The sequence below is a fragment of the Cygnus olor genome, chromosome 20, assembly GCF_009769625.2.
Source record: "Cygnus olor isolate bCygOlo1 chromosome 20, bCygOlo1.pri.v2, whole genome shotgun sequence".
NCBI lineage: Eukaryota > Metazoa > Chordata > Aves > Anseriformes > Anatidae > Cygnus > Cygnus olor.
Genome location: NC_049188.1, coordinates 3,818,806 through 3,842,932, shown reverse-complemented (window position 1 = coordinate 3,842,932; position 24,127 = coordinate 3,818,806). Strand labels below are relative to the sequence as shown.

The window sequence follows — 24,127 nt, the reverse complement described above, 5'->3', positions numbered from 1 at the left end:
TAGTTTACCTTTTTTTTCCCCTTTAATAGCAAAGGAGTGACTTCTAAAGTTTGAGAATCGTGTTAACGTTCTTGGCCCAGAGTTACCTTCCTTTCCTTAATTACAGCCACTGTTTGAACAGAGTTCCCTTTACCTAACATCACAGAAGGGAACATGTTTATCTGCACTGTGGTAACACTTCAAATGGTTGAGAAATACCAACCGTTAAAGAACTGAAGTTAGTTAGCCCTATTAGGCAGTTTGTCCCCATGACACTCATTAGGTATAGCTAGCCAAATTTCAAAGCCTGTCAGTCATGTAAGCACATAAACGTTTTGTTAAGTCTAGTATCAGTTGTCTAGAGATACTCATGAGACTAGTTCTATCTGAATCTTGTTGTTGGGACTACATCTAATTAGTTTAGACAGCAGAACACATGCAGCTCCACAGGCAAATAGATGAGACTACAGTATGAGTAGATAGTACAGATGAGACAGTACCATGTCTCTAGGACTTGAGTCTGTTACAGAAGATTGTAGTCTACCTAGAGCCACGTGAAACCTCCCTCTGCAGCCTCAACTGGACTGACGGAGCTATACGTAGATCCATGTTCACATAGGTTCCTCGGCATTAACTAGTGCCATAAAAAGGGCCATATCCATAACTGTGCACAAACCATGATTTGCTAACAATTTCAAGCCTTTATATAGAATCTTAGAATATCCTGATTCGGAAGGGACCCACTACAATGATCCAGTCCAACTCCTGGCTCCACACAGGACCACCCAAAGATCAAACTACTTCTGAGAACATTGTCCAAACACTTTTTGAACTCCAGCAGGCTTGGTGCCTTGAGCACTTCCCAGGTCAGCCTGTTCCAGTGCCCGACCACCCACTGGTGAAGAACCTTTTCCTAGTGTCCAGTCTGAACCTCCCTTGACACAGCTTCATGCTGTTCTCTTAGGTCCTATCGCGAGTCAGCAGGGAGAAGAGAGCAGCATCTCCCCGTTTGCTCCTGCTTGTGAGCAAGGCAGTCATCACACCTGCTCCTAAATACATACCCTGTTCAGTGTTGTATCAGTTAAGATCTTACCTGACATTTATATCTGCCTGATGTTCCAGCAGGAAGAGTGCACTCTTACTATCTTGTCTCTGTATTGCCATATGTAGTAGAGTCTGTCCGTCTGACATTGTGTCATTGATGGATGCCCCAGATCCAAGCAGCTGAGCTGCTATCGTGTGCATGCCTGAAGAGTTACAGCTCGTTAATATTTTGCCTTCAGTTCTATAAAATAGACACCCTCTGAAGCATAAAAAATAAAGCTTCAAGCTTTCAGCTTCAATAATTACAAAAAAGAGATGTATTGAATCAGTGTAGAGCCTATTAAAATACACATACATGAGCTAAGCCAACTCATGACTCCACCCAGCTTAAAAATGCATTTACAAACCTGTCAAATACTGGTTACTGACTCCTTTTGGCCTTGCTTTAAGAAAAAAGTTATGGTATGATATACAGCAGATTCCCCATTAGTTTTGCCAACCTAAATTTAATATGGTCCTCCGTGACCACACCTAGCCTAATGCTTCATACCACCTCAGACTTTTGTCCAGCAATCATATTAGCTTTTAGTATTACATTCATAAGCCATTCACATGAATATTACTGTATTTAGATATTTAGCTTAGTTCTTCCTTACCTCACAGGTGGATCAGGACAATAGTAAGGATAAAGCTATGTTTGTTTCCTTTCATTGGAAATGGAAAAAAAAACAAGAGCCTTGAGCATAAAGATGTTTGTTACACATGGACGACATCTAGCACTTCTGTGCAGAGCACTTCACTAAGCTTTCTGCCTCATCTCTTAAGCCCAAGATATGAGCAGGCATTCCCCATACAGCTACTGTCTCCAGCTCAGTAGAACCATACTGATCCTGTGGTGACCACACAACCACTCTCTTATGGGTATAACCTAGTATGGTAGAAGCGCCACTTGTCTGCAAGCATCTATTTTTCCACAAAACATTCCCCCTCACATTTCAGAGAAGAAAATCTTCTGAAGCGGTATTCCAAGTTCCATTCCACTTCACAGCTACTTAAAGTAGCTCACCTTCCCTTTGTTCTAGAAGCTGGATAATACAGTAATGCTGACCTTTATAGAGTTAACCATGAAGAGACAATATAAATGGACACAAACGAAAACCACCAAAAGTTCGCAGTGGTACGATTCCACACAACTTCAAGTACAGTTGTAGGCAAGAGGCTTCAGGCTATCCCCTACTGAACAAGTGAAGCTGTACAGCTGGAAATCTATTGGCAAGCCAGATGTGAACATCATTTTAGAAGCTAAACAATCATTTAAAGCTCTCCTTGACAGCTTTTCATCAGCAGCACAAGCCAGGCCATGAACACACAACCACTGGCGTGTCCCAAAAATCTCTCACATCATAGCCCCTTTATCATAGTAAAGTTTTTTTATCTTGTTCCATAGGCACATACCTGTCCAAAGAGCCAATCCCAGCACAGTCTGGTCTCTCGAGTCCTTTAGACTAAAGTCAGGAATGATTTGCAAGTTATTGGTAGCATGAAGAGCATTAGCTAGGAAAAAAAATAATCATTCTGTTAGAGCATTCTTGTATTTGACCTGCAGTTGCAGATTGAAGGTTGCAGGAGTAACAGTGTCAAATTTTGAAGTGTCATAGGATCATTTAGGTTGGAAAAGACCTTTAAGGTCATCAAGTCTAACCAACCACCTAACACTAGAAGTCCACTGCTAAACCATTTCCCTTTTAGGGAAAGATCTCTTGAAAGATCTCTTCCTGAGCAAGTTACTTTCAATTTCCTAGGTGCTAATGCTTCTTGGGAGGTCCTAAGCAGTAGTAACAATACTCCCTAATCTTAACACTTACACTAAAAAACATCCAACATTCTAAGATGCTTAACCTCCTTCCCTTGCTATCTGTTTCCAAACAGCCATTTACCCAAAGCTCTGAGAATGAAGATCTCACTGTGTAAGCTATACTGCAATATGGTGGCAGCATCCCTCCTTCTCAGCTCCCTGGGATGGAGGATATTCTCCCCAGTTCACCTATTCCCTCCAAATGCCTTCTCTGGTAGGAGATAAAATTAACAGCTGAAGCAAGGCCCATTTCACTTCCTGGTGCTGTACAGGAAAAGCTGAACTAGTAGCATCTAACAAATACCCCAGGTTCCTTAAGTGTAGAACTGTCATCCACCAGTTTTTCAGCATTTGAGACTCAACTCTGTCTCAATTCTAGTACTACTCTGTACAAAATCATCTTACTGACAATTGAAGGAGGCAGAAGTCTCACCACAGAAAGATGCCTTTATCTGTATACAATTCCTGCATTTACCTGAACTATATACTTGGACAAGGAGAGAAAGAGAATCTCAGTTGTACAGTCAGAATACAACCTGGGGCTAAAATTCAAGTCCATTATGTACAGTGGAAAGTTTGGAGAGATCAGTAACAGAGACTATTTAGAGCAAGTTAATTATCTAGTCTCAACAAGCAGGCGATTTGAGTTTTGACACAACTGTTTAACCAGTCTTGTTAATTGCTCTACTTAAACAAGGTTTACAGGAAAGCGTGTTTGATTAGTAGCTTGTCAAAACACAGTTTAGATGGCATCTTGGCATACCAGTCCGCTAAAGCATCAATACAGTTTGAACTAGAAAAACATTACCTTTTTGTTCCAGGATGACTGATACCACATCTGGGTGATTGTGAGCAATAGCCATGTGAAGGGGAGTTTGCCGAGAAACATTCTCTGCTGTTGGAGAAGATGCATCCTTCTGACCATGTGCTGCTTCTGCAGTCTGGATGTTTGGATTGGCTCCTTGTTGCAGAAGTTCTGCTGTCAGGTTTGCTAGGCCATGCCTACAGGCAGTATGCAGTGGTGTTTCCCCCTTAAACAAAATAGGGGACTCGGTTAACAGCTTGAGAAACCAGAAAGATAGCTTTTAAACTACTGTGCCCACACATGGGTGTGAAAAAACTTAAGCGCTAGTAGTTGAAGCTCTTTCAGACCTTCAGCTACACGAGTTAACATATACTAAGGACTTTATTACAACAAGCATTAAAGGAAGAGTTAAACTTGCAATGCTGCTAGAACAGTGCTAGAACCATTATACTACAGTTGTCTGATCACTAGTAAATACCTGAAAACCTACAGAAGGCTCAGCAGACGTTTAAACTTGCTTTAAGCTAGGGTTAGCAACAAAGACCTCTGCCATCTTATTTCTGGAAGGAAATAAGGGAATTTTCATACAGTCTAAAAGTTTCTGTTTTTACCCATTTGTTTTGGTGGTTGACTTTCGCTCCATGAGTTGCTAGGAAGAGAGAAGCTGCCTCATTTCCTGCACCAGCTGCCCTCTGAAGCAAGCAGTTCCCTAAGGAAAAACACAAATACTATTAGAGTACTATTGCAACCATACCTTGACACTAAGAAGTGTTAGTTGGCACATTCCCCACTACCTTTCTACATTGAAACTTGAAGCCAAAAAGGAAAATCCTACCTATTAGTTATGCCTTTGAAACACCGGACTGTCACATACACTACTTAGTAGTTACACATTTTGAAACTGTAAAGAGGATGTTAGGACCTAGCAAGCAGTCCAGATTTTCTGTCACTTCCTGCAGGTCAAGTTCTACTCACGACCTGTCAGTGTTCCTGCTCTGGGGTAAGATATTACCACCTACCCATACCATTCATTACGTAGCAATAACTGTCAAAACTTCATTCAACTACACAAAAATTTTGCCTAGTTCCATGCTATTTGGACATGCTAGAGTAATTTGGACCACAGAGTGCAGCCAGCACTAGGCATTTAACTCACAAGCCTTCCACCTACATGGAAATACAAACCTCTGTTTTACCTGTTACTGTGTCTGGAGCATCTGTATTGCTGCCTCGTTGGATCAACCTTGCTGCAAAACTGTTCTCGTCGAACGAAGTTCCATTTACAACAGGGGCATCCTCAAAAGGGTTTACAGATTGATCAGACGATACAGTGATATACTGAACCGCAAGCCACAGAGCTGTGCTTCCCTCATGATCCTTCAGCTCCAGGTCTAGTCTAAAAGTAAGAGTTAATATTCCTCAACTTATGCCTTAGAAAGCGGTCCCAGGTGCTGCTTAAGTTTCAAGTGTCTGAAAAGCTGTGCAAGTTTATTCAATACCTCACTGACAACTTCTGCTTACTTAAAAACTTCCAAAGTAACTGGAGCTACAGTAGAATTTGTGAATACTCTGAAACAAGCAAGATGCCTTTTATTGACTACAAAATTTAAGCCCATGACTCTTAAGAGAAGTGTGGTCTTGCTAGATTTGGCTTGTAACAAACTGTCTCAAACAGGCAAGTCCTCTTTAAAGTCACATACAAGAACTGTAAAGTCAACGATGGAGAAACTGAATTAAATGAAGTATTTTGCTTCCTGACCCTATAATGTCACGTGATAGCTTTAAGCATAATCCAAGTTGAACTCAAGACTTAAAATGTCTGAATATATTCTTATTACTCTTTTTGGTTCCACTACAAATGAAGATATTGCCACATTTCATCTAGCTCTCTAAGAAAAACACTGAGATGCAGTTTGCTTCCTCTTTACAGGAGGGTAAACTTGCTTGGCTTCTGGCATCTCAAGTTATGCAAAGCCTTCACAGTTTTGCATCTCTAGCCTACTGCTGGCCTTATGATACAGCAAAAAGCCCTAAAGAGCTGTTAAACAGTTTTCATACCTTCACTGAAATAGGTACTCAGTGTATTTTACATGTACGCAGAACTTACTGTTTGCACTGGAGAAGCTGACTGAAAACAGGTTCATTCCTGACCACAACCGACACATGTAATGGGGTCCTGCAATTGGAGCAAAGTACAGTTACATCAATAAGAGAGGCATTTAAGATTTGTCTGTGCTTGCCAACATGTCCCTATCATTTATGGGGCTAACCTTCACCTCTGCTTTCAGGTGAAGGGCCCAAGTACATCTTGACAGAAAAGCAAGCTTCCCTTTTAGCGGGTATGGTTCCAGTGGATTTAGAAGTTAGCAACTCTTCACCCTAATAGAAGAGCTAACCTTCAAGGAAAGAGCACAAAAGCTTGACTTACCCAAATCGAGTAGCTAATACACTCTGAGGTTTCTACATCATTTTATGTACTTGTTTGCCAGTCCAACGTAACCTCTAAAGCAGTTTAGAGACCCTGCACTTCATATAAACATGCTGCACATATTGGCTATTTGAGATAATTTCTATTGTATTGACAGAGCTTCGAAGAGGCAGATTTTTAGGAATGTCATTTGTCATCTTGGTTAGCTTACTTTACTGTTCAGTGATCCAATAAAGGCAAAAAACTGCTTGCCATCTGTTCCAGCAGTCAACTCACCCCCCAGCTTTCTATAGGGAAAATTGGTCATGACAATGTACTGTTCAGCCTGCAACAGCTTCTGCTCTGAGTGCTACCTGCAGGTCTCAAACTGAAATAAATGACTTCACCTTCCCTGCTTCCACCATCACCTGTGCTTTGCTGAGACCTGAGAAGGTTCCCAGTGGGCTGTATCTGACAGCTGCACTGTTATCTGTTAAACTGGTAGCAGACTTTACCCCATCCAGTATTTACCTTCCTTTGCTGTCTTGCATATTTGGATTGGCTCCTGCCTGTAGGAGGGATTCTGCTATCTGTGCCATCTCTGCCATGACATCTGGCAAATGCTTCTTGGGGCTGTATGACGCCACAAGGTGCAGAGGAGTCTCCTGGTCTCCCAGCGTAGCAGCATTCACACGGGCACCGTTTTTAATGAGAAAGTTTGCAGCAAATTTGTCTCCTTTCGTGAAAAAGGATAAAGTTATTTATGGATACACTGTGAACCCTGTATGTTCTAAACAAGCCTAGAAAATGGATACGTGACTTCCTTCTATATCATACAATCATTCCAATAGAACAGTCTGCACCTCAGTAATAGATAATTTCAGGAACACTCCACTGCAAAGCCAGGATTAAGATATTTCATAACTACCTCTCCCTTTTGCGTTTTGCCCTAAGGTTACATGCAACTCAAGTTCACGCACTAGTTCACTTGGTATGGTGATACTAAGTTTGTTAGCTTCTGTATCAAGATAAATCCACTGCAGCTTTAATGCGCTACCAGGCAAGTTGTGAGACTGCCCACAGTTCTGAATGAAAGGTGCTATTCCAGGGCAGTCAGAAGAATGCAGAAGTTAGTTGCAATCTGTTCAGTGCTGCTATATAAACAAGCAGTAATGCAGTCCTTGCTCTTGAAAACGTAGGCCCCCATGAAGTAATGGCTTCAACAGCCAGGACCTATCGTGAAAGGCATTCCTAAGAAATCCTTCCTTAGATCTTCTCAGAAGTCAGAACTTAGGCCTGCTTCAAGGTGCACAAGACCTTGAACTTGAAACAAGACATACAGAATGCCTTCAGCATATTACTAGTTTCCCTTATTCCAAATACTAGTTTGAGTACATGCATTCACAAGTTGCTTGTCCTGACAGCAAGACTGGATAACAAAGAAAACTGCCTGAAAAAGCAGTATGGATTGCTGTCATCTCTGGCATCAAGAAATAAAATCCAACTGCCCCCCCCATTTCCTTATCTGATATTCCCCCACTCTTTAGTGATCAGAAATAAGAATCACGTGGCAAGTTCAGACAATTTGCTTAAGCTCCATTTCCAGAACACGACTGTTAACAGTGATGGAGTCACTGAAGTTTTTGTTACTGAAAAGCAAGCATTCTCAGAGCTCTAGCTTAGGCTGAAAGCAGACATTAGAAGTGGAACACAAATGCTAGTATTAAGAGAAGCCTGCTGCAAACTTTTCAGTGCTGCAGCCACCACAACACTGACCTATGCCTAGAAGACCTCCTACTCCTGCTGCTGAAGCTTCGTTCACCGGACCAGACACCAGCACTACCCTGTTTAGATATGTAGGAGATTAAAGGAAGAAGTCGCAAGCTGCACTGAGCTAACAAAACTTAAATTTGCAGATATTTAGATTGGCATAGCACGTCCCTCTGCTCCTCGTCTTTTTCCAGAGGGTTTCTCCTCCCCTCAAACTGCTGTTCAGTAGGGAGAGGTCCCTTGCGGTTAACCATGATCAGTAAGAAGCAGATGCTGCATATGAAACATGTTTAGAAGGCTTTATCTTTGTTTTATAGCTAGGTTGCCCTTGCTTGATTCAACCATTTGTCAGGGGCATTAAGCAAGTTGCCACATTAAAATACTCTCTGCATCTCCCCATATTTCTTCCTTCAGAATAAAATACTCTACTAGGATTGCTTCTTGATGTTATGTAGTACAAGTTTAATGCAACAGCCAGCAGGCTAGCCTTTAGATCCTAAAAACAAAAAAACTAACAAACACACCCTTTTTATAAGTTTAGCAAAAAAACGGGACAACATTTATCTGTGACTAGAGGTTTCTAACTAAAGTGTCAACTACAGAGTGAGACAAAAATAGACTATGGAATATATATTCCACACTGGAACTGCAAGTTAAAGAGCTTCATATCCTATTTACTTACCTCTTTGGATGGCTTTATGTAATAGACTCCAGCCTTTCTTGTCTGCCCTATCTACATCAGCCTTGTAGTTGACCAGCGTAGTTGCAATACTCTCCAGTCTTTGGGAGAGGGCTAAATCCAAAGCAAGATCTCCATTTTGATCCAATTCATTAAGCTTCCCAGGAAGCTACAACACAAATTTAACCAAGATGACACTAGTTAAACAGGTATGCTCAACGGCCCAACATAACATTTTTAACAGTCCATTTCAACTACCATAAGAGTAGACCCTAAACTCTAATTCTAAATGCTACTGTTGCATTTAGGTAAGCACACCTTACACAGGAAAATAATCAGAAGGCTAGCTGAGTCACCAAATGCAAGTCTTAGCAGGAGACTGGTTCCATGAGAAAACAGGAGTTCTACCTACAAGTCTTGTTTAACTCGCAGGAAGCAAGACTGGCAGTTGTAAAGATTCTGCCTATCTAGGCACAGTCAACACGGTAATAGGAAGAATTCTTCACGCATTCCTTTTTAAGATGTCTCAAATCCTAAAATCTACTGGAAAGCTTATTTGCTAGTTTAGAATGTTCATCTGAACAGAACAGATGCCTGTTCAAAGAAATAATGCTTACCGAACTGCCACGAAGTAGCAAAGTTTACTAAGCCATGCACATCTGAAGTTGCATGGTATAAATATCAGCTATAGATTTTATTTAAAACATCTTGCATGCAATGGATTACATCAAAAGTGTTGACTCACTTCTTAATTATGTCTTTATAGAGCCTTTATCACTCAGCCTCTATTACAGACATAAAAGTAGCTACAACAATAAACATACAAGTAAGAATTGGTGACAGAAATAGCTTACACTAGCAGTTAGAAACTAGTTATTTAAAACATGAAGTTACAGAAGACAGTAAGAGTTAGTCTCACTATACCTGTGAATCCATTTCAATAAGATATAAGAAGACTACATCTTCTCTCTCAACTTTAATAGCCTTATGCAAAGGATATTCTGTCTTTGACTTGAACATTTTATACAATAACTGAGCACTCATGCTACTGAAGTCTTCTTTACGCAAGTCATCCTAGAACCAATAAAAAAACAAAGGGTAAGCAGTATTTTTGTTTTGTTTATAAACAAGGCATTGCACAATGCTATTACGAAATTCACAAAACAAGCTCAGTTAAAAGCTCCATTTTGGTAACATGCACAACATTACAACAAGCAGGAACAATCCAAGATATCCTGTTAAGACTAGGAGGAAACTCAGAGGAAGTCTTACATTTTAGTTTTGAGATCTGGTACAGTGAGGTATTTTTCCTCCCTGTTGTGACAGGTACAGAAAACAAGCATTTTACCATCCATTACAGTAGATAAACATCTAGTTCCTAAACTAATTCTCTATCTGGACTCTAGTCACAGGTTAGTATTAAGCCTCATTGTCAAAAGAGCTATTGAGGAATGACAACTCCACTTAAGTTTGAAATTTGATCTCTGAATACAAAGCAGTATCTACATCTGATCCCTGGATGTGCTGTCTTAGATATAGGATAACCTAAATCCTCATACACCAGTCTGCTGTTGGCAAACAGATTTATTTTAAAGACTAATCCATTACACAATTAATCAAGGTTTCCTCAAAATATCAGAGCAAATGAAACTTCGAAGTCAGTTGCAAGATTGCTTGCCACTCCCCCTGCTAGAGAAGATAAACTCTCTCCTGGCTTGGCTCTTACTTACAAGGATTATTTGTAGAAGTAAATGCAGGCCTGGGATTTGTAATCCTATATAGACAGGGATCAAACTATGGGTGAACCTCTGAACAATTTAGAGTCCAGATTTGATAATACGATCCTCTTGCCTATCACAATGGCTTTGGTTTGTTTCATGTTTATGAAAGTAAGAGGCTTTTGACAGTGAAGTATTTCCTGTGAACAGAACAACTCTTCAGGCTACAAGCTACCTCCCCCTGCCCCATCAAGACATTTATACAAAGATGGATAAGGGGCATAACCTCCAGAGACAACAATGAAAAAAACTTAGGGGAATAGCCATTTAACGTACATTGTTTCAAAAATAATTATGATTTAACACTGTATAAAATACTAAATAATGCACTGCCAAAAGCAACGTATTATAAAGATAAGTGAGAAAGAGGGGAAGGGAAAGTGATTCCTGCCTCAGGAAAAGCCCCTTCATTCACGCTTAACACTTTGACCCCTTGAAAAACCTAAGGGTCAGGGCAACAGGTTGCCTTAGTCACTGAAAGGCATCAGGAATCCACGTAATCCCTATCCCAGCTGGAATGCTTGAATGGTAGCATACAAAGACAAATTTCTGAGGTTAGACAGCGCAGTAAGTGAAGTTCTAGTGCTTAAGTTTCTATTCTCTGTAAACATTTTTCCTTTTGCTTCCTTCTAGCAGTACTTACCCAGTGACTAGCAATTATCTCTGCACAATAATTGAGAAGAGTGCTAGCATTCAGCTCCTCAGCAGTCTGATAGAAACGAATGCAGTTCCTGACATTAACTAGTGACATAACTCCTTTTTCACATCTGTCAAAATAGGGGAAAAAAAAAAAAAAAAAAAAAAAAAGGGTTCAGTAAACAGCTTTACAGTAATCACCCTCCCATGCTGTTACAGGTTTCTATATACTCTTCTCCTGGATGCCAACAGAAGTAGCCCTGGACTTACTTTACTGTAATGCCATGCAGCATAAATATACTTTAATCAGAAGCCCTATAAGACAGTTACCGCAAAAGCAGACTCCTATTAAGGCAGAGTTTGTCTAAGCTGAGGTCCCATAATAGCACTACTCACTGTAGGAGCCTGCAAGTAAATAGAGGCATGCCAGTTCTCCCAGGGGAACAAGCTGCAGTTCTTAGACATCTTCCCTACTTCCTAAGTACTACAGTATCACAAGCATGCCAAATAACTGTTTGTTTCATGAAGAGAAGGGACAGGGTTTAGCATTAGATCCACCAAATCATCTTTAGAGGTGTGAAGCTATTAGTCGAGTTTGTTGGAAGAAAACTGCAAACTGAACTTGACGTTAAGCATGGCAGTGAACTCCAGGTAGTTTTCAATACAAAAAGGAAACACTTTTATTTGGGTGTCTGCACCTGAAGACATATACTAATCACCAGCAGCATGCTGTACTTGGGCTTTTTCCTTGCCACCAGACTATCATGCAGAGGAATATTTTGGTAGTACAAAGTCTGAAGGTAGTTTCAGCACTGGCCATACAGATGTCAAACACTTGTTTTAAATTACTATTAACAATTTAGTCTGCTTCACGTTGTATCACAAATATTAGATTGAGTAAGGACCTTAAGTACTACTACAGCACCAGACACCCCTTAGGCAAGAGATTATCAAAGGATACTTCATCTTTGATAAAATTCAAAGCTTCAGAGTTGAACAAAACTTGAAGAGGTTTCATTTTGCACATTCAGACTTGTCACTAAGTGGTTAAGAACATTAGACATTCAAGATAACAAGCCATCCCCTACTAAAATGGTGTGATCATCCTCTCCATAAAGGGGAAGTATTTAGCATAACATTACCCTTCTTCGTGAAAAGTTGCTATCAAGACACACAGAACACCTATTTAAGTTAGAGTTTTCACCTGTGGCCTTTTAATATTACAAGATACTGTCATTGACTCTTCCTTTCTTGCAATTCTCCAGAGCTTGTTATTAATATATTGCTCTCCACTTCCTCTCACTGGCAAATTAGGGTTATTAGTTTGACTGGAAGAAGAACTGGGAAGTAAACATAAAAGCTGTAAGGAAAAACTGCTACAGCATAACTATAGTGCAAGGCTTCATTTCCTGTGACCAGCTGAATGTCCTGCTGCATTACCAAAAACCTCAAGTCTTTGAGAAAAGCAAAGCTGCAGCCAACTGCTAGCAGCTGTCAACTTATTTCTATTCAAACAAGGTTAAAGAGTTCAAGAATAACCACTGTATTTACCAAGACTCACCTTTCCCTAAGCAGCTGGAGCTGAAATTTATTAGCTAGTTTCATGAGCTCTGTCAAAAAGATATCATCTTCTCGTAGCTCAAGTTCATCTGTGTAGATCCAGCGCAGCATTGCCATGGTTACCTCTTGGTCAGCATCTGGTACAGGGAGCAACAGGGATTAATAAAATACCCAAAGAACAATCACCTATTCAAGTAGTTGCTGTTCCTCTGACTGTTAAAGTCACAGCTACCAGGAAGAATATCATCTCATTGAAACCACACTGCTTTAGCTTAATCAAAACGGCAAAATAAAGAGACAAAACTGGGCAGAAGTCAAAGCTAGCAGCAGGGTGGGCACCAATCAGGAAAACCTTTCTTCCATTGGAACACTGTGCAGAATACAGGGAGCCCTGTACCATCTCCCAGTTGCTAAATGAACATCACTTTTAAGGGCCAGCGATGCCCCTTTGAAGTCTTTGCTCCCTCACATACGGCTAAATCCACATCTCTATGTGACATGCCCAAATCCCTCTTTCATTTTCAGAACCCTTTCTGGCATATTGCAGTCATGCGTGTTATAAACTGTGGCATGTCAATAAGCTTGCTTACATCTTAGGAATGACTACAAAGTAGTTAGAACTGCTAGGAACCATTTCTAAGAAAGGTGAAAGTCAGTTTAAGAAGCTGGATAGACTTCAGGTGTTTGTAATACTGATCCCAACCAAGGCCGCACGTTGTTAACACAGCAAAAACTACAGAAAACTATGCACAGGACACAAGCGATGCAGCCCCAACAGCCAGGGCCTCGGCACCTACGCAGAAGCACTGTACTGACAGTCCTGCCTGCAAGGATATAGATGAGAATTACTATATAACATCAGATCAGACCAATTTCTAAACTAATAGTGGTTGGTGGTTTTTTTTTTTTTTTTCAAAGTAACAATAGTCTCTTAAGCTGTTTTGTTTTTAAAGATAAAAGACAGATGTTCAAGACTGAAAAACCCATCCTAAAACGTCTTTACACAGAGTTGTCTCAGATTATTTGCAAAATACCAGACAGTACTTGACATAGCATGTAGACTGTCTCCTAAGAAACAGGAGACTTTAATAAGGCAAGTATCTTTGGCCTAACTTGAAGTTATCAGAAAAGCCTACTTGAACTGTAATATCAGCTCTGCCTTGGCAGAGAAAAGAGTACATGTCCTCCCTCCCAACACGAGAACCTGTGCTTATCTTTTATGTTCATTCCGCAGAATACGTGAACTCTGAAAATACTCAGTTTCAAATGCTGCCTGTATTTTGAAATTAGGATTTAGGCAATCTTAACTTGCAAGTTCTAGAAAGGACTTTTTTATTTTATTTTAAAGAAAACCCTGACATAGTTTTTGGGGGAACAGCTTGTTGCTTGCTAGAACTACTTCATAAAACTAACCTTTGCGCTATGTATCAAAGTGTTGTTCTGATGGTGCTTTTTTTTTTTTTTTTAAAATTAGTTCTGTAACAGTAGGTGGTATTCTTTACATAACTTGTTCTAAGCATCATTCAATAAGAGGAACCGTTTACATTGCTAAACATGCAAGACCACAACTACATTTGAGATTCTCAGATTAGCACGAATGGGAAGATACAAGTGCTATGGACTACCACTTAAAGACTTGCAACAAAGCCACAATTAGCGTTAGGGCTTTTTGGTAATAAATCTTATGCTAACATAGCACTCAATTCAAAAAAAAACTCCTTGGCATCTGTTCTCTTGCAGCTGCAGAAAGATCCTTAAATCCTTCTGCAGGAAAGTTGCTATGCTGTCTCACAGAACTGGCTTGCTGTGACTTGCTTCCTTCCAGTTTGTCTGCATTTAGGACTCATGATAAGATACAGCACGGAAAGTCAGGCCAGAGCTTGGTATTCAACATGCAAGCCTGCAAACCTGCTTAACTTCATACCCATTTTTATTGCTCACAAATTAATTGTGCAAGACTTTCCTATACCGTTAAGTACAGAAGAAAGTCTCAATTTGCAGGAATGCTGCCCAGTGTAAGCATATGCAAGAAACAGCTACACTGGAACAAAACACCATCTTACAGAAGACAGCCTTTCAAAAACTTCTTTTTCCTTAGCCTATTTTGCAAAGGTATCAAAATGCCAAAGCAAATCACTTTTGTAAGATCAATCTTTGTATTTATTTCTTCCACACACGCTGTTAACAAGAAGCAAGGTATTTCCATTACACACTTCAGAAAAATTATGCACACTACCTCAAAAAGCCCTGTCCTTAGAAAGGAAGAAGTCAAGCTCCTCCATATAGATTTGACTGTCATTATGTTTAGCTGACTCTAGAAAAGACAAACAGGCCACCATGCTCAACCCCTGTTCATTACAGAGAAAGAAGGTAGGTTATTGATTTAACTAGCACTAGCATCACGTTCGCAAGTCTACCACCATGTTTCAGAGAAAGCTTCATTATCAACTGACTAAACACCACTTTTTGCGAACAGCACTAGTCCAAAAGGTGCAAGAGTAACCTTTTCTCAACAGGCTCTTTCACCAGTCATCCTAAAGACAAGTGAAGTATCACGTATTACACTAAGCAATGACTGACCTGACAGATCCAGCTCCTCTGTTGAGGCAAGGTTGGCTAGACTCCAAGCATCACTGCGTGCCGCTAAGACAAACTTGTGAGCCCTGATGTGCTTGTCTCTGACCTTTATCTTCAGATCACTGATAAGAGGAGAAAAAAGCACATCCATTTATTATGCAGGCTTTCCCCATTCTTAGATATGCAAGGATTCAGTGTCTCCTAGTATCTGTCCTTGCATCCACATTTAGATTCAGATTGTTTGAGATATCAAAACACATTTGCTGAAGTGGAATACTTCACCAAATGATGCAATTATTATTTTTATATGAATGAAATTAGTCTCTAGTATTTAAATGTTTAACAGTTTCACAGTAAACTGCTAGGGAACTACTGCAGAAGACAGGAAAATCCAGCAATCTTGAGGTTAAATATTTAGGTTGCAGAGTCCATTCTAGCACTGTCAGCTAAGCACCAAAGGTTTCATGCAAGAGCAGTAACAGAACAAACGATGTTTGACAGTAGTCTTGAGGACAACGCAGACTCCAAGAATGCCCAGTTCCTCAGAGACCAGCTGTCAAGAACACTTTAATTTCATACTAAACCTTTTAACACCAGGTTATCCTTTGTACTTAAAAAGTACTTGCCCTGTTTATTTTAAAGTTCCATGTCTTGCAAGTGTTACTCCTATGTAGGTGTATTTTCAGACAATTTTCTAAACCAAAACACCTCTATGAACTGAAGTACAAAATACACAGATGTTACTTTAAGCTTTCACTGGGACTTGCTTCCTTTCTCCTTTTCTTGTTCGGCCACTATTCTACAACTTTAAACCTAGAATCTGAAGAAATAATCCAACTCTTCTGACATAAGGCATCTAACAAATCTCATCTTTTACCAAGCATGCAATTTTCTCATCGGACATACAGACTTCTCAGAGAAACCTGAGACACGGTGGGAACACATTTTAAACAAAACTACCTATTTTCCCTTACATGCCTAGCCTCCTTTGCGATACTGGAGTTGGTTTCAGTAATAGCAAAGAAATTGCTAAGTGTCAGGTGTGGTCTTGGAACTAAATCCGTTGAAGCATCTAGAGTATTAACAGTGATCCTTAATGTTCATATGGAAGATAAACGATGAAACCTAATTTTACATTAAAACTCAGAAATACAGTATCATTTACACTGTCAAGTCCTAACTGCCCAAAGCTTGTTACGCCATACAAACAGACAAGCCAATTAAATCAGGCTTCTTTACACATAAAAAAAGAGCAGAAAGCGTGCAGGAGATAGTCCTTCAAAAAAGTAGGGCTTTCCAATTGTAAGATACACTGCATAATTAATGTGTCAACTAGCTGTAGGACAGTGTAAAATAACTTCTGCTCAAAGGAAGCTCAGCCATCGACCGTGAAAGCAGCCAACTTTCTTTAAGCTTGTCTTAAATGCCAGCCTCAAAGATAAACTTGAGCTTAGAGCTCTTGATCCAAGAATTGGATTCGAGATGCTGCCTGATCTTAGAGTGCTTTTGCAACATCTACCCGAGGACCCTGCTCACACCAGGCAGAAGTGAAAGCATTTTTCTTGTCCAATATTAGCACATATTATAAAGTCAAAGTTTCCTGTAATCCCCCCTTCCCCAAAGGAACATTTCTTACCTGTACTGCTCCTGCTGATAGAGTTCAGATACAATGGCAAGAAGTCGACTAATGAAAGTGTCACTGGCGTTGTCTTGGTTAGCCTGGGCAGCCAGAAGGTTGCATCTCCTTTCTGTATCAGCAAGTTTCTTCTGCAACTTCACATACTCCTGGCGGAGAAGCATCAGGTGCTTTTCCAGCTTGGCCACCTCCTCTGCAGAGGCACACAGTGTTACTACAAGGCTGAAACGTTGCACATCTGTGCACTGCATCTGGGAGTAACTTCACTCTACAGGTGCATTACACACTTACTTTAGTCATGGGGCATTCCAGTAAACACCTCTTCCACACTACTTGAGTAATTCATCCCCAGTATTAAACCTTTTATTTTATATCACTGCTAGCCATAAGAACATTGAAAAAACAAACAAACAAAAAACATAGAAAAACAGAACACACTGATGAAAGCTACTCCTAAATAGAGTTCCTGAATGCTATCCAGTCAGGTGCACCACAAGCTTTCTAAAGCCACGGAATTGTGGTGGGGTAGAGCACAGACTCGCTTGGCAGCAGTGACCAATCAATTCAGTTACGATGCTGCCTGCCTTGACAGCAGTCATCGAGCACAAGCAAGCATCAGAAGAGCTGCTGGCAGTACAACATCTAACCCAGAGCGCTTAACTTACCTGTCTAGAGCTTTTTGCACTGTCAGCTAAGAAGACCCTTAAGAAATAGCCAGAGAAAGCAAAGTTTCCCCAGAACCTGTGTTTCTAAAGGCCAGTCAAAAAATATATAAAGCCGGTTACTCTCGATCAACACACTCCCCCAGCGGAGGCTCTGCAGTGGCGAGGCATCGTGGTGCAGAGTTGGGTCCGTGGCGGGCACTGCAATTCACAGGCACAGCAGCAGCACCTGGCCATCAGATCCCTGACCAAGCGTTCCCATCCCACTGCAGAGCCTGCTCCTCCACCACACCGAAGAGCTGTGGTGAGGCCCTTTGCTGAACGGCCGTGTAGAACTTGACCTGGGACACTCATATGAAAACCCTCTACTTCACTGCTGGATGTAAAAGTCTTTACAGGTGCTTAAAACCAGACTAACTGAGGAGCATTCATGGATGAGGTGCATAGGCTACATGCAGCTATCACTGTGGTTAGCTGACTATTACCCACCCATAACAATCCACACCAATAAGGCAAGTTTCCAAACAAGGTACACATCCAAAGTCAGTCCTAAAACGAGAACGGAGCAGGGAGGAGAAATTTGGAAGGTAACCAATGGGAAAGTTTTCACAAGATTCCTCCCTGCTAGCCAGGAATTCACTGTCCAACAAGTTTTTCTCAAATATTTACAAAATGTAAAACAGTATTAGAAACAAGGAGAAGCCGAGCTCTGCGACCAGTGTTTTCTTTCTGCTCCTAGAGAAAAGTTCAACAGCAGAGCTGGCCTTGGCCTCGCTCCAGCAGGTCCCCAGGGCACAGCATCCTCCCCTCGCTCAGCTGGGGGCTGAATGCCTCATTTAGCCTTTCCTCCACGACTGCTGTGGCAAACGCTCCCTCCCTGTAAGTCTTTTAACTTAATGACTGTAATGGACAAAGAGGAGGTAATTTACCCTGTTTGACTCTTCAGTTAATACTGCTTAAGCAAGGTTGGCAGTGCACTTGCTTCAACAGCCAATTACTCAGCTCCATCCTTTACCAGTTAATAGATATCGCCTCCTCTGGGATACTGACTCTGCCGAGGTATGCTGTGATTCCAAAACTGTGCTACCAGAGAAGCCCTCAAAGGGAGCTGAAGCTCTGCTCTGTTCCTTCCACCTGAAGACGATGCAGTGCCCGTGTTCCCAGAACTAGAGGGACACGTCTCTGAAGCAACCACTCCTTCCTGAGTGATTCATAAGGAAGGTGCCAAGGGTGGCACAAAGCAAACCCTGCTGCTACAGGAAGGACAGCGATGCCTGGTAAGAGCCAAGAGTGATCCTGAAAGACACTTTGAGAGAACTACTGCAAAAATTAGTGCACCAACACTGCTGTTCATACACTGAGATTCCAAGGAGCCATCTCAACTCAAGTGGTAGGAACAAGAAGTTGCCTGCTGAACCTCCCAGCACGTATAACCTCAAATAAACACTGCATCTTCAAGCCAAGCAATGGAAGTGTGAATGGGGGAATAAAGAATCAGTATCAGAAGGTAACACCTCAGGTTCTCTCATTTTACCTAAGTAACTTGGAGCCAGTGAACCCTGAAGTCACTGGGACATGATGCAGAACTACCTTGTAGCTTAAAGCAGCAGCAGCTTCAGTTTTACACAGAAAATCAAGCTCATTTCACTGTTGCTTCCAGGGCAACCCAAGACAACCACTACTGGCAGTGAAAACACCTGAAAGAACTGAAGCTTTGAGAAGTCTTGCTTTCAGATCGATGGCATGTAGAATCACAGAATCATTAGGGTTGGAAAAGCCCTCCAAGATCCTCTGGTGCAACCGTCCCCCTACCACCACCATCACCCACTGAACCATGTCCCTAAGCATCATGTCCAACCTTTCCTTGAACACCCCCAGGGATGGCGACTCCTGTATATACTTCCTGTAACCACAGTGAGACAGATTGATCGATATCCAGTTTCTGCAAGGACTGCAGGAGCCATAAACCCAGAGTTTCTTCTTCTACACACAGGAGCATGCATAACAGCTGTGTATTACTTACAGCTGCACACCTGCAGACCATTGCATCTTACAGCACCTTTCAGGTGCACATTCAAGACAGTCCTCAACATCCACCTAACCAGCATTCAGTGCAAAAGAGCAGAACATCAACTTTTCCCTGCATGTTGTTCATTTGAAGAGTTCACACTGCATTATCACTTCGAAAGGACAGCACACTGACACGCAGGGAGAAGCATCATCTGCTTAAAGCAATGGCACCACAGCTCCAAGCTTGCTATTTACAGTCCTCAAATCTCAGGGGAGGTCAGCACTTAAAAATCAATGTAAAATGACCACAGCATCTCCAAGTTGAGAGTCATTTTGACAGAGTGCACAATATTGCCAGTCCACGTTAAGCATGGACATTTCTCTGGCTGTCTTCCAAGCACAGATGTACGCACCTATGTGTGCAGTAACCGCACAATAACAAAGAGCCTTGGATCAAGGCCCTGAAAAGACAGCCTTACTTGCAGGGAAGTCTCTGGCTAAACACAAACCCGGTGCACACATGAACAGGATGGCTGGGTTTGGCAGAGAGGCATACACAGAGCGACTCCTTTTCGGAGCTCATACCCTAGGTGTAGAGTTAACAGATGGCTAGATGAGAAAATAAAAGCAGTGTTTGTTAACACATTCCTGGCAGATGCACTAGTATCTCATGAACTGGCAGAAGTTTAAGGTCCTTATCACAGACTTCAGAGAGGCTAGTGGAGTTTTCTTACAGCAGAAGGAACAGAAGTCTCGAGAGCGATTTGTCAGCTGAATCCAAAGAGATAAGAAAGGAGGCAATAGGCAACGGGGTGGCAGATAGCATGTACCGAAAACCAGAGGGAGGGCCTGGTGGAACCAGGTGTCCATCCCACCCTTCCAGAGCAGCATGGATAAGCTCTTTACTTCTGAAATGAGCGTCTCAGGGAAATATTACAGAAAAACACATTATTTCCTTTCCCAAAGTCAGGTCTATCATCCAGTGCTCCACTTTGACCCACCTTCTCCCCGCAGCTGTCCAAATCATGGCTTCCTTGTTCCCCCTCAGTTTTGTCCACTTATAATCTTTACCCTGACGACCATTCCAAAAATACTGCAGCATGCTTCCTGCTGCTCTAGACTCAAGCATTACTCCAACTGTTTTTACCCCTGCCTGCACGCCCCTCGTATCCTCTGACATTAGTGGGACAGAACTCTTACAGAAGCTCCAAAAGCAAGCTCTGCACTCGCCTTTATGAGCTTTGAATAATTTGTACCTAGCAATTGCAATAAATCTAATTCAAGATTTCCGCACGCAGAGGGAACACCTCCACAAGAAAAAGCGCTCTGCCTGCTTCTGGGCAGATGACCACAATCTGACAACCTCCCTTCCTTAATAAACCTTCATTTCCGATTTGACTCTCCAGTATCAACAGTTCATAATTATAAAAAAACACTGCTGAAGATGAGTACTTTATTTGAACGGACAAAATGAGTCCCTCCACACAGGTCTCATAACAAATTGAGTGAGGAGAGCTACAACTCCAGCTCACTACTCCTGTTTACACAGACTCTCTCAAATGATTGTGTGCTTTCTTCAGCTGAAAGCTCAGGGAATTGCTAGGGAGGAATCTTTGAGAAGTGCGGATATCTAAAAAAGGACCTGCATCAGCCACAGGGTCATCTGCCAGAGCAGGATCGCAGACCAGATCTTTGAGGGTCTTGGTGAGGAAGTTTTATGACCTGCTGGCATCTTTGACATCAGAGGTGGTGGGCCCCTGAAGTTTAAAGGTGAGCCCAGTAAGCTGGTCAGCTAACTACAAGTTAAGATGTTGCTCTAAGGATTTATTAAGCAAGCTTGAACAGAGCATCTTCTCAGCTGATGCACACCAGATCAGCACATGCTGGTTAACCTTTAACAAGCACTTCTGAAATTCTACCAGTCTGATCACTGGAGTTTAGGAGTTGAAGGCAGCGCTGTTAAGACTGGAAGTCAGAGCTTTTATCATGCCTGTAACTTGGGACTTTCAGCTCAGTTTGCTGATTCAGTTTCCTCCAAGGAGGAAAAGAGGAAGCTTCTGTCTCGCGTTAAGGAAAAGGACTTTAGACATCCCAGCGTTTTTCAAACCCCACTACCTCGGTTCATTGTGGAAGGGTGTAACTGACAACCTGTGAGCTGTACAAAAGCACTTCGGGTGTTCTTTAGGAGTTACAGCTCCAAGCCGAGCCCAGACCCAGGAGGCCTGGCAGCAGCGGGGGACGGCAGGTCCCCCTACTCATCCTGAGGGACCCGGGGCCCCCGCCCCGCCCCGCCCCCCACACCACAGCAGGCCCCTCGGGGCTCCCGAAGCGGCAACTTCTTCCCAAACCGCCCCCGTCCCGAGGGGCACGGCCGGCCCTGCCGCGGGGCGCTCCCTGAGGGTAAACCGGCAGCCGGGGCGCCCCCCCCCCCCCGCCATTTCACGTTCACCTCGGGGTCTGCCCGCCTCAGCCGAGCCCAGCCCAGCCTCGGCGGGCACAGCCCAGCCGGCCCCACACGGGGGCCGCCCCCGGTGCCCCCCTGGAGCCTCCCCAGCCGGCGGCGCTGCCGCTGCGCCCGGCGGCCACGGCCCCGCCCGGGCTCCCCCCCTCACCTTCCGCCATCTTGGGTCCGCGGCCGCAGCTCTCGCGAGAGCGCCGCGCTCGGCCGGCGGGGCGGGCGGGAGTTCTCGCGAGAGTAGCGCGGACCCCTCCCGCCTCAGGGCGCTGAGGTGCTTGAGGGCTCGGTCCCCCCCCCCCCGCCCCGAGCAGCGAGTGGCTCCTGCCCGCTCACCCGGTGCTGTTAGAGAAAAGGGATGGGGTGCCGTGGGTTTTGAGCCGATGGGTGTCTGGCACACGGCTACCCCTTACCTCACCGTTACTTAAGCTCCCGCACACAGTTTTCACTTCAGTTTCACTTCAGCAACTGGATCTGTGCCCGGCGGGTGCATAGTGGGGTTGGGATCGAGACAGACAGCGACCCAAGAGCAGCAGCGAGATGCTTTCTTAAACCTCGTGTGCCATATAGCTCACCCGCAGCTGGTCCCCTTGCTCATGAGCTTTCCTGCCCCAACAGAACAGAAACACCACCGGGCTCCATGCATATTCAGCACCTTTCATATGCCTGACCTAGCAGCAATGTTTTGGTTTGCTCTAAAGAGCCATTTTCAAGTAAATTTTTTATCACAGTATCATTTTACAATTACATCGTTTTCTCCTGACTTCATTAAGCAATGGTTGAAAGTCCCTGTGCCTCCAATCTTAGCTTTCTGCCCACGTTGGACAAAGTAGCACAAGTAGAATTGGCCGCAGGACAGCCACAGACCTGGTGTTGTTTCTAGACAAAACATGAAACATGCCCCACCTCATTTTTCACAGCTCAGTGACAAATACATACAGCTTTAGTACACAGCTAACGTAAATCACTGTTTGTGGGTGCTATTAATCATCTGTGAGGAAACAGTCATTGCCTGATGAGATTTTAGTCTTGGTTCAATTTCTTTGTAACAGAACTCAGGTGTCAAACTTCTGCTATACTTTGCATCTGGAGAATCAGCAGTCATGTCTGTCCTGTTTGACAGGGCAGAAAACAGCCTTATTACAACCTGTCTTTAAAACCCAAGTACCTTCAGTTTCAGTTTGAAATCACTAGTGCGTACTTCTGAAGATACTCAGAAACTGTAAGAGTTGTAGTGCTCCCGTTTGCATTGTGGTGGCACCATACCAACAACCATGCACCAGACGGTACAGATGCAATAAAAAGTCCATCCCCCAGCAGCCTACAAATAAAAGTGACTATAACAAACGCACTTACACTCACTTCAGAATTAACATTCTATGTTTATTGATCTTCTAGTTTCAGTAAGCATCTTCCAGGCATCACAGCAGCAGGAAAGAATTTTAGAATAACAGCTTAACAGCCTGATTTTTACAGTCTTCTCTGATGCATAAGGGACAGCATGGAGAGAGATAAAAAGGAACTAGGATGGCCATAATACTTCGATATTTATTAAAATTCCATGCTTTTCCTACCCCCTCCCCCAGTGATGCAGTATTATCTGGAAAGCAAGCCACTGTGTGTTGGGAATAAAAAACAGAACAAAACCTCAGCCAAGTCTCCAGAGAACTAAGAAAGTAATTAATCATCTGGTACTCTGATTGTCTACATAAATCAAACTAAATGCAAGATCTTGGTACAAGTGAAAATGATTTAAAATGCCTGTTTACTTGATTGCTCAACAAGTATTCTAGTACTACTTGCACATGCTGCATCTCTTCAATGGCGTTCATATCTTGAGCTAAGTCAGAAATTTCTGGTCCTATCAGTCAGCATCGTAGCCAGATCCCCTTGATGTGTGGGCCAGGAAGAAAAAGCCAACTGTGATCACAGAAAAGTTGAATAGGTCCCTCCTGTGCCTACCAGAAGCTTTCTACAAACTAGACACTCGGCCCCCAATATCCTATGTGTCTCTTTCATTAAGTCACTTCATTAAGTCACATCATCAACAATACCTGCATCTTGCACCTCTTAACAGCATCTCACATTAACACTCCTTCCTTTGGAATACCTGGGTTGTGTAGAATCACAAACCACCTTGGGTAAGCTGACTGCAAGTGCTTTTGTATTCAAATAATTTACAAGAGCAGAAGCAACCCTGCTATGGAATGAACAGTTCTTCCATACAACTAGTGCAAGACTAACATTTCCAGGCCTTCCCTAAAAGGAATACAC

General features: G+C 42.6%; 1 protein-coding gene across 1 annotated transcript in view; it reads right to left on the bottom strand.

Annotated features, from left to right (window-relative positions):
• ANKFY1 (ankyrin repeat and FYVE domain containing 1) overlaps window positions 1–22,058 on the bottom strand; it is a 33,303-nt gene extending 11,245 nt beyond the window's left edge. Inside the window, exons 1-14 of the mRNA XM_040533099.1 lie at window positions 22,011–22,058; window positions 16,727–16,919; window positions 15,094–15,212; window positions 12,515–12,650; window positions 10,961–11,084; window positions 9,464–9,613; window positions 8,543–8,708; window positions 6,622–6,826; window positions 5,791–5,859; window positions 4,880–5,079; window positions 4,295–4,392; window positions 3,687–3,909; window positions 2,479–2,577; window positions 1,073–1,226 (exon numbers count right to left, since the gene is read on the bottom strand). Coding sequence (XP_040389033.1) covers window positions 1,073–1,226; window positions 2,479–2,577; window positions 3,687–3,909; window positions 4,295–4,392; window positions 4,880–5,079; window positions 5,791–5,859; window positions 6,622–6,826; window positions 8,543–8,708; window positions 9,464–9,613; window positions 10,961–11,084; window positions 12,515–12,650; window positions 15,094–15,212; window positions 16,727–16,919; window positions 22,011–22,020 — 1,946 coding nt within the window. The 5' untranslated portion in view covers window positions 22,021–22,058. The remainder of the gene's footprint in view (window positions 1–1,072; window positions 1,227–2,478; window positions 2,578–3,686; window positions 3,910–4,294; window positions 4,393–4,879; window positions 5,080–5,790; window positions 5,860–6,621; window positions 6,827–8,542; window positions 8,709–9,463; window positions 9,614–10,960; window positions 11,085–12,514; window positions 12,651–15,093; window positions 15,213–16,726; window positions 16,920–22,010) is intronic.
• Window positions 22,059–24,127: the final 2,069 nt, after the last annotated feature.